Source organism: Thrips palmi, unplaced genomic scaffold (assembly GCF_012932325.1).
Source record: "Thrips palmi isolate BJ-2018 unplaced genomic scaffold, TpBJ-2018v1 HiC_scaffold_4, whole genome shotgun sequence".
Classification (NCBI taxonomy): Eukaryota; Metazoa; Arthropoda; class Insecta; order Thysanoptera; family Thripidae; genus Thrips; species Thrips palmi.
This window is the reverse complement of record NW_023144631.1, coordinates 8057856-8067914: the sequence shown is the minus strand read 5'-3', so window position 1 is coordinate 8067914 and position 10059 is coordinate 8057856. Positions and strand designations below refer to the sequence as shown.

At 50.9% G+C, this 10059-nt stretch overlaps 3 protein-coding genes across 5 annotated transcripts; 1 reads left to right on the top strand and 2 right to left on the bottom strand.

The window, feature by feature from the left end:
* Positions 1 to 2: 2 nt before the first annotated feature.
* On the top strand, positions 3 to 2191 carry LOC117650056 (trimethyllysine dioxygenase, mitochondrial). Of its 2 annotated transcripts, none has more exons than XM_034393330.1 (8): positions 3 to 138; positions 248 to 442; positions 544 to 634; positions 707 to 822; positions 909 to 1126; positions 1201 to 1379; positions 1458 to 1682; positions 1761 to 2191. In XM_034393330.1, the coding sequence occupies exons 2-8, from the start codon at positions 316 to 318 to the stop codon at positions 2038 to 2040; spliced, it is 1236 nt and encodes a 411-aa protein (XP_034249221.1). In that variant the 5' UTR covers positions 3 to 138; positions 248 to 315; the 3' UTR covers positions 2041 to 2191. The 2 variants fall into 2 exon arrangements, with proteins under 2 accessions (XP_034249221.1, XP_034249220.1); XM_034393329.1 differs by having other exon boundaries at positions 33 to 172.
* LOC117650057 (serine-enriched protein) lies at positions 2192 to 7025 on the bottom strand. 2 transcript variants are annotated; one of them, XM_034393333.1, is made up of 8 exons: positions 6792 to 7025; positions 6517 to 6652; positions 6348 to 6383; positions 5089 to 5206; positions 4858 to 5015; positions 4655 to 4786; positions 4374 to 4556; positions 2192 to 4008 (listed from the first exon to the last, which is right to left on the bottom strand). In XM_034393333.1, the coding sequence occupies exons 1-8, from the start codon at positions 6995 to 6997 to the stop codon at positions 3778 to 3780; spliced, it is 1200 nt and encodes a 399-aa protein (XP_034249224.1). In that variant the 5' UTR covers positions 6998 to 7025; the 3' UTR covers positions 2192 to 3777. The 2 variants fall into 2 exon arrangements, with proteins under 2 accessions (XP_034249224.1, XP_034249225.1); XM_034393334.1 differs by lacking the exon at positions 6348 to 6383.
* A 1716-nt stretch (positions 7026 to 8741) lies between these two features.
* On the bottom strand, positions 8742 to 10044 carry LOC117649275 (huntingtin-interacting protein K). The gene is made up of 3 exons (XM_034391882.1): positions 9801 to 10044; positions 9322 to 9429; positions 8742 to 9233 (listed from the first exon to the last, which is right to left on the bottom strand). Exons 1-3 carry the CDS (start codon positions 9975 to 9977, stop codon positions 9138 to 9140), a joined length of 381 nt encoding a protein of 126 aa, XP_034247773.1. The 5' UTR covers positions 9978 to 10044; the 3' UTR covers positions 8742 to 9137.
* Between the last annotated feature and the right edge of the window lie 15 nt (positions 10045 to 10059).

The window sequence follows — 10059 nt, the reverse complement described above, 5'->3', positions numbered from 1 at the left end:
AACAGCATCAGCAACAAGAGGCTGTGGTGGACATCGGCATATCGGCATCAGCTGTGTGTTTATTTATACACAGTCACTGATAAGAAAATTGGTGGAATGTATCAAAGTGACCCCAACACAGTACTAAAAGCATCAAGAGTGAGTCTAACTGCAGTTTGAAAGCTGTCAATTGGTAGTTAGAAGAAGGGAATAATATATTTGTTTGTATGCGGACACTCTCAATACCCTTTCTCTCATATTGTCGTAGAAATCACTGGCTCCACATCTGTGGCCTAGCATTTTGATTTAACCAGAACTTCTTTTATTTGAAAGACAATGATGGCTCTTTTCCTGAAAAACTGTGGCAGATATCTCTTTTCGAGAGCATTGCTATCCGAATATGCCTTGAGCAGGGAATGCATTGTACCATGTCAACGATATGTCACTGATGGATCCTCTCAAAGTAAGTACAGTAAAGACTCTTCAAAAATTAGTTTTATTTTCTCTCCTCTTTTCTTTAGGGCACATAATTCTAAATGTTGTGTCAATTTTGTTTCCCACTAGATTTGAAACTGTTAGATGACCACCTCGTAATGTCTTCGCCAGATTTAACGTCCATGAAATTTCATTATTTCTGGCTCAGGGACCACTGCAGGCAAGCATTTGATTTTTAGTCCCATAATTTACCCAGAATTAATTTATACTAAGAAATTGTTATCCTTCTCAGATGTCCTTCATGCTATAACAAATCCACTCATCAAAGGAATGTAAACACTTTTGGTGTACCATTTACCATTCAACCTAAGGAGTGCCGCTTATCAGGAGAAGAACTACAAGTAGTGTGTAACTATCTTTTCCTGTGATTGCACAAAATCTACACTCTTCAAGTTTTAGAGAATCTTCTCCAAGCTGTACTATTTATTTTTCAGGGCCTGATGGACATGCCTCAAAGTATTCTGTTAAATGGCTAAGTTTGCAATCATTTGATTCATATAGTAACAGAGTCTCTGCTCCAACTCGCATTCTCTGGAAAGGAATGCCTGATTCCGTTGCTCACGTTCCTGTCAAATCCTTTCTGGAGACAGATGAGGGATTATTCAAGCTCATGAAATCACTCACAGCACTTGGAGTGGGAATTGTGGAGGGTGTGAGTAGATTTTCAAATATGTTTCCAGCACAGTGATAGTAATGAATTTCATTTCATTATTATTGTGTTGACAGGTTGACGCTACTGTAGAGGCTACAGCAAAGGTGATCTCACGAGTAGCCCCTGCTCAAAAAACACTATTTGGTGAGGTTTGGGAAGTGAAGCCAGATGGTGAATACCATGAAGACACTGCATACTCAACTCAGGCATTAGCTGCCCACAATGACAACACTTACTTCTCAGAGGCAGCTGGGTATGCATTTATGAGCGTTGATAGGAATTCTTAAAAGTTCTTTGTGTTGAAAAAAAATTTACAGTTTATTTTTTTCAGCCTTCAAGTCTTCCATGTATTAAGCCACAAGGGCAGTGGAGGGAAAACCTTATTGGTGGATGGTTTCCGTGCTGCCCAGAAAGTAAAAGATGAGGACATCAACAGCTTCCAAACTTTAATCGAAACATGTATACAGTCAGAGTACTTGGAGAAAGGCCAACACCATTGTGTCACTTCGCCTGTTCTACATTTGCATCCAATAACGGGAAAGTTTCGACAGATAAGGTTGGTCCAATACTCCCTCTCATATGCCGAAAACTGGCCTTGGAACTCTCATTCTTGCTCCTACTTTTTCTTTGCCAGATACAATCTGTACGACCGGGCTGCTATGAGCACTGTGCCGTTTGCCAGAGTCATGGAGTGGTACCAGGCCATGGGGCAACTCTCCAAGGCAGTGACCGACCCCAGCGGCGAGTGGTGGCTGCAGCTGCGCCCGGACCAGGTGCTGTTCGTGGACAACTGGCGGGTGCTGCACGGCCGCAGCGCCTACACGGGTGCCCGCTGGGTGGCTGGCGGCTACATCTCCCGCACCGACTACACCAGCCGAGCTCGCGTCGCAGGGGCCCTCCCTCACGACGACTGATGTGCAGTGCGTGTTGGGGACCAGTCGGTTCGCTCAGAACGGGCTCACCACCTCCACATAAACTTCGGCATATGGCTAAAGAAAAATTTAGATTTCCCCCTGCGTTTATGTTAAGGTCTTTATGGAGTATAAATAAAATAGCATCTCAAAGTTCTGTAGAAAAATTAATTTGTATTTCATTTACAACATATAAGTAAATGCACTCTTACACATTTAAATAAATCAGAGTAAAAATTGTGATAGGTTGAGAACGCACACAACGAGAACTTATCTATAACTTTCAGAAATTATATTGGCACACAGGAAAGTTAGATTTTATCATTAACAAAAAAGACTGTCTTCTTGCAACAACACAGGCAACTTTATATTCAATCTATTGATATGCAAGAGAGGAAAAGAGACAGCAAGAAGGAGAAAGGGGGAAAAGGTCCGAATGCGAGACCTAAATAAAATTATTTTGAAGAGTCCACACAGACATGACAAAATTAGTTTCACACATAAAAACAAAGTTCCACACAAATAATTCCCACAGTCATCAACTGCAGATTATTTAATATTTAGAGAGCTGGAACAGCCTAACAACATGACAAGAATCAGGAAAATACAATGCCTCTCGATTTTTATCTCTTATCTGTTTTGAAACAGCGACAATCATAACCACTTATCATTCCTCTTAAGTCTTTAAGACTTCGTCATCGGCAAAACTTCTTTTCTACATTTACGACACACTTGAACAAAGCAAGAAAACCCACTCACTTTTTCTAAAAGCAAATTGTCAGATACATATATTTTTGCCTAACATTTCATTACACACAAAATGTTACAAACATATCATTTAAGATGTTTTTTTAGAGAAGTAAGTTTCTTTTACAATAGTGGTACTTTTCTCGTGTCAGATCGACTCATTGATTAATATGGTGAGACCAACTCATCCAACCATAAGTATAATTCCTTCCCTTTCTGCTTACATTCAGATCCCGATAACTTTCTGACAGACCCTCACACATTGATGCGGCATTCCTTTCCTAACAAGGGGGACTGCTATATCAATATAGAAGCGATTTCTTCTAAGACCGGGGGTCCAGAAGGCCTCTACAAGGCTGGGGACGTTGCTACAGGACTAGGATAGGGCTAAATACTGTCTCTCTGGTTAACAGAATTAGGCCGCTGTTACTGAGCCGTGTCGACTTCAAGCTTCAAGCGCGCCTACCTCTCTTCGCGTTTCGCGTCTCTCAACTTTGGCCAGCGAGCGAAATAGAGTGACAAGGACCAGAGGGGAGGCACAGAATGCAACGGCCTCTCCGCACACTGCCCGAGCTGTGTGCCTCGTCTCGTCTCCTACTCAGGTACCAAAGATAAGTCAACGGCAACGGGGCCGTCCCGAGGGAAGAGCCCAGTTCACTGGTTTGGCACGGGGAATTCCCAGAATGGCGCCGCCCTGCCCCCCTGCCGCGCTGCCGCGGACTGGGGAACGTGTCACCGACCTTTATCAGTCATGGGCAGCGCGAACAACGCAGAACGACATCACTGTCTCAACACAAATGAACGGTAACACTGTTTACCATCGCGACATTCAACGATCCAGACTTTAGCAACAAGTGTAGTAGACTGGACAGCGAGTTGGCTCAAACAAAAGAAAGACAAGGTTCCGTCGCGCTGTCGCGCTGCCGCCCCTACACTGCGGGACTGGGAGGCCCTCTCCACCTAGCAGCCCTAGATGGCCTAGCCGTACAAGGCCTAGCTGTTCCCGGACCCGGTGCCGGAGTGCTTGTTGCCGCTGTTGGAGGCCGCGCCGCCGGAAGCGCCCCCGCCCTCGCTGGAGATCATCTCGGACGAGCCGGAGCTGGACAGGGTGGTGTTGGAGCCGCAGGGGTCCAGCGACGACTGCACACTCATCGATCGGCCCTGTCCAGATCGCCGCACTCGGTTTGGGGAAAGCTTCCCGGGGTCGACACTTGTTGGGTCTGCCTGCAACAGCCGCCCGGAATTATCCTGAATTATCCAGAGAGACTCCACGGCCTCGACCAGCTGGACCAGCTTCACCAGCTTCGCCAGCTTGACGTGAGCGAGGCAAGAGGCTGCAAGAGGCACGTCTTGAAGGATTCATCGCATCACGCGGCGTCACGCGCAAGGACGTGCTACGACGTGCTAGCTCAGTCCTGCGTGCCCGCCCCCGCCGCGGCCGTGCACTGCGAGACCTCGATACGCGGGTTGCTGCCCGACGTGCTGGCGGAGGCCGACCGAGAGGACTGGCCCGCCTGGCCCCTAGACAACGACGCGGGCCGCGGGAGGTCTTCCCCGTCCCCGTCCACTTGGCCGCTGCCGGTCCGCACCTGGTACGCGAGCGCATTCATGATGATGGAGGCCGAGACCAGGTTGAGCGGGTGCACCTCCCGCATCAGCACGTTGGCGGGGATCTTGTGGAACTGGATGAACTCGATGAAGTTCCCGATCACTTCCTTGAGCGAGATGTGCGAGTTGGAGTCGCAGTACTTCTTGCCCCACATGAGCGCGGCCTGAACACACAGTCACGCCGTGCTTAGTCATTCCCATTTTACAAAACGAAACAAAATCCAATAAAAGGTAGAGCTCGGCGCGAATTCGCGAATCGAACCTGGAACTTGGTGAACTCGTCAGCCCGCAGGTCCTCCCTGGACAGGATGAGCCGCACCACGTGCTGGGGCAGCAGCGTGAAGGAGCCCAGGTTGAGCACCTCGTTGCCGTGCTCGTCCACGAACTCCAGCACCTGCAAGCAGGCAGAGGGGCTTGGCGTCGAGTCCCCGGGCAGACAGCGCCAGACAGCGCCAGCGTCCTCACCTTTTGCACGAGGTTCTTGGTGCACTTGTACTGGATGTAGCGCTCGGCGGAGGCCAGCAGGGCGCAGACGGTGTCCACGTTGATGCAGCACTGCACGAAGCCGGCGCACGCCCGCCGCAGCTCGTCCAGCCCGTAGAAGTCGGCGGCGTTCATCACGCCTGCGAAATGGAACGAGACAGTGTGTCACCACTGGGGCCACTGGGCGGTGAGCAAACAGACTCGGCGACTCACCGAGCAGGGTGCGCGGCTGCAGCGTCACGCAGCCCGTGTGGATGTACTCGATGAGCTGCCTGAAGACGTCCGGTTCGAACTCCTCCACGTGCACAGTCTGGTGCTGGGCCGAGGCGGGCTGCAACGCCAAGGGAAGCGTCAGGGCCACGGACACCGAGTCCACCAGTCACGACAGACATCTACGTCAGGGGGTGAGAAGTGAGAAGCAGCATGAAGAAGACAACGCTAAGAAGATGTCGGCTGTTATTTCAGCTACCTACGACGCAGTACGTACTTTCAGCTAACATAGCAAGTCTACCACAGAGGAACCAAAGAAGAGGTAACTCATTTTTCAACATTGCTTTTTACAGATAGCAGTGATATTGGCAAAGTCAAGGTTTTCAGCTTGATATGGTTTGCTGTACAATTTAGAAGACACATTGTTTTCATCTAATTGCTTTTTTTCTACTGAATGCCTGCATAGATTTCCAAACTACAGTGCTGCTCAACATCACCCACAAGCACCCCATTCTAGACTAGACCATTGTTCAGAAAGCAATAATAAATTTGAGGCAACCTAAGTATTACAGTGGACAACGTCCATTAAGTGCTAGACGCATATGTTTGCGAATGTAAAAATAAATGAATAAATAAAATAGTATGAATACAAGCCAACTAAAATTCAACATTTATTTGAAATCCAACTCAGACAAAATAATCTGCCACCCCCCTTCCCCCAGTGAAAGCAAGTTTGCTGTAAGATGGGAAAGAGCGAAAATAGACAAAGTCAATGAGCCTGGAACAATAACCACGACATGGGTGCAAAGAGAATGATAACAGTGGGTCTCCTCAACAATGGACTCAGAGCTGTCCGCGGTCCTTGTCCAAAAGGCCAGGCAAAGTGCTGCGCAGTGTGGTTGGTAGACAATCCTAATCAAACAACAACTCAGCTCCGACTACTCAAAGTTTCGCTATGACAGCATCTCAAGTTCTACTGTGTCAGAAGCCACTTTCTTAAAAACAAAATAAAAAACGACAGCGCTTTGATTCTTCCTTTTTCAGGTTACGTGTTGTGAGAAAGCCTGCTGGTTCGCCTTTGCGGGACTGAACGCCGAGTGCGCAACAGCAGCCGCGACAACGTGAAGGGCCTAACTAGGAAGGAGCCCGCATGGCCGGGCTGGCCGGGCTGGCATGCGCGGTGCCCGCGGAGCGAGAGAGAGCGAGCGAGCGAGGCGACGCGAGGCGACGCGACGCGACGCGGCCATCGCCACACTGTTTACCTCTTGAATCGGCGCCAGCTGCTGCGTGTAGCCCCGCTACAAACACACACAGTCTCCTTGAGTCGCGTCACATGTTACACCAGATCAAGTTGAGGTGCGCACCTCCACCGCCGCCGTGCACGGCCGTGGCCGGACAGTTTGTGAGGGAGAAGGGAATGGCGCGACTCACCTGCTGGGCCGCGTTCTGCAGGTTGAGAAGCGGCTCGGAGCTCCTCTTGAGGAAGAGCCGCAGCTTGTTCTCCTTCGGGGCGTTGTCCTTCCTCCGCTGCGGGCTGGGCGCCTGGTACAGCATCTTGTGGAACACCCTGCAAGGCAACACGGCAACGTATGCTGTGACTGGAGCGCCTGCGAACTCGAGGGTAGGCCGTGCCGCAACACAGCCGAGCCCGGCGGGCTTGCCTGCGCGCACGGCTGACGCTCTCGCGCTATCCCGTGCTCACTCACTTGCTCCTGGCCGCCAGCACGGCCTTGACGGCGCAGACGGGCTCCCGGGACTCGCCCACCATGAAGGTGACGTCGCACAGCTCGGGCATGGACGCCAGGAACTTCATGTCCTCGGCGAGCCCGCTCTTGTTCTCGAAGATGTTGAGGTCGGGCTCGTCGCTGAGGGCCGTGGCGCCCTCCGCCATGCCGGGCACGTTGCCGGACATGCCGGGCAGCCCGGCGCCGTCCACGGCCAGCGTGATGCCCGACGACGGCCCCGCCTGCAGGCCCTGCGCGCCCTGCGCCATCAGGCCCGCGCCGAGGCCCTGATTCAGGCCCTGGCCCAAGCCCTGGCCCAGCGACGACGGGCCCGCCGCCTCAGGCATCTCCAGTCGCTCCACGGCCACCTACCGCGGCGCCACACCTGACAGACAAAAAAAAAGAAAAAAAATCCGTGGGTTGCCGACCAGTCCAGGGATTCCCCTCACCAAGATGCCTTTAAATAGTCTGGCTTCAGCCTTGATCGATACTCGTCGCGGCCAGCACCCCCTCTCCGAGCCCCTCTCCCTCCCCGGGGCCATCCAGGCCATCACTTGCCATCCCCACCCCCTTATCGCACACAGCCCTCACGTCGCTCCTAGTTAGAGTTTTACTTATCCTTGCAGCGGTAAATCTACAGGTCCTCCCACCCACGCCGCCGCCGACAGAGGAAACTACTAGAACGCATACCACAAGTAGGCAACAAGTGTGACAAGAAGACAGGCGTCGGCTCGCCATCCCTCGGAGAGGGGCGGGCTGGCTAGCTGCGCCCCACCGGACAGGCGACGGGCCTCGACCAGCCGAGGACTGTCCGGTGGCCGGTGTGCGCGAGGACGACGACGACGAGGAGGCCAGCCCTGCACAACGAACCTGTTGCGATCCTCGCAGGACTGCGCGACGCGCGACGCCAGCACCCCCCGTGTGGCGGCGTCCTCAGCGAGACGGGGCCGACGGGGCGGGGGCGCTCTTTAGGCCTTTGGCTTGCTTGGAGGCCTCAACGTCGCCTCCGCGCGACAACCCTCGAGTCCTCCTCCCATCAGACAGGAAAAGGCACGCAGAACACTGACCTGCTGTGTCCTGGTGGCGTCCCCGCCAAGACGACTGCCCGAACGCCGAACGCGCGCCGACGACGCGCAGGGCAGGGCACTGGGCTGGGACTGCTGGCTGGGGCCTGGGGGCCACGGCCTAGCCGCGGCCTGGACAAGGGAGGCGCACTGGCGGCCGAGGACCGCCAAGACACCCCACTCGGTGGGTCGCTCCGGCGAGGGGTGGCGGCTATTGGCGGCGGTGCTGCGCTTCGCTCGGGGACGCGCGCCGAGTGGGGTGTCTGCGCGGCTGCGGCTGGACAAGTGCGCAGGCCGCGCAGGCGCCCCCTTCGGGCCTTTCGGGCCTTTCGGCGGGGGCGCTCCGCAGCGCTCCGCAGCGTTCCGGCTTGCGCTGCTGCGCTGCTCGCCCAGGGACCCTGGCTCGATACGGAGTGCGGGGAGTAAGGGGGGGCGGGCTAGGGGGAGCGACCCCCAACCCTTCTCTGTGCCGCCTGTGCCCCCAGGGGAACTACCCCGCCTTGAGGGAGTCACAAGCCCGGGACGAAATTACTTATTTCAGGAGGCCACAAATCAACAGTAGCAGTGAAACCAGTATTGGATAACAGATGACACAAAAGAAAACTAGACGTGATTCAGAGAAGCTAGATTGACGCTCCACATGTGTTAATGGCATATGGTTCCGCTATGATGTCAATGAGTGAATTGTTTGTTTCATGGTTTCAAGGGCTGGTCACATACAGCCAATGGTAAAAAAAATATTTAAAAAAACAAAAGTAAAAAAAACAACAAAAAACACAGAGTTGGTATGATAAAACAAAGTTTGCCCTCCTGTGTATGGTGAGAATATAGAGGTTTTAAATGTAAATTAATTTAACAAAAAAATGTAACAAGATTTGAAAAACTGTATTGACACAATAAATTGTACTACATTCAGTCATCAGATATAATATCTGAGGAATTTTATCCTTTCAGACAAAGCCCTGAAAGGGTTATTGATAACAGATGTTTTAATATTTAGACCAGTGAGAATCTGCTACAATTCACTACAATCATGAGGGACAGGAAATGAAAAAAAACAAAGTGCATGTGGAAAGAAAAGTGATACAATACTTTACAACACCACTATCTCGAGCAGTCATGCGTTTCACAGTTCAAGATCTTCAAGGCTTCTGGCACATTTTGAGTTGGAAATTAAAAACAAAAGGCACCTTGCAAACGTTTAGAGTTCAGTTGAGGGGCATAAGTTTCTTCAGAGACAATGATGAACGATAAAGCTTCAAGATTAGTCAGTCAGAGATTGAAGGGCCTCAACCACGTTACCTCTGTGTTCGCGTAATTTCCTTTCTGCTAATTGGCGAGTAATTTCCATTTCTCTAACCTGTGAGACAAACAGACTCAAATTTGTTACAAGATTGAAAGGACCGGAAAAATTGAAATAGCAAACAGTGAGACAGAGAAACACCTACTATTAATTCAACATCATCTTTCTTGATTGAGACTTTGGACAGTTCAACTTCACGCTCGCGCTTTGCTGCTAGGTCCCTCTCTCTTTGAGCTCCAAGAACTGACAAAGCCTGAAACAAAAGCACAATAAGAAAGTCAGTGAAATATCAGAGGGAATAACCACAACAAGGGTTTTGAAGATTTCCACAATGCCACATGTAACTTGAAATGATTTCGCTACAGAAAATATCAACAGACTCAGACAAACATGCAATGAAAGTTTTTCGGACAGAGGGGGTAAAAAATTTAAATTGAGTAATTGAACCATGTGAGACCAGAACTGAAAGTTAGGTTAGGCGGCCAATGTGAGAAAGTCGAAATTACTCGACACGCGCACAGATCATATGGCAAACTCTGTGTAAATGATGGGAAAATGTTTCACTTACATACCAGAAAGAAGAGCCCACCTATAAATGTATACTTAAGAAATAAACAAACATACCCCTTGAAAGAATTCAGTCGGTCTAATTTCCTTCTCCTCCATGAAGTCCGTGACTTTTTCCAAATCCGACGCCCCTGAGTCATGTTTGGCTGATTTTTTCTGCGACTTGTCAGAATCTTGAAGTTCGTCAGAATCCCCGTTGACTTCTTCTGTTACTCGTTCCGTGGATGCAGCCATGATTTCACCGACAGGACAGGAGCGTCGAGCACACCGGAGCAGGCACCGCCGCCACCGCCTTTGACCGCCTTCTTATGTCGTT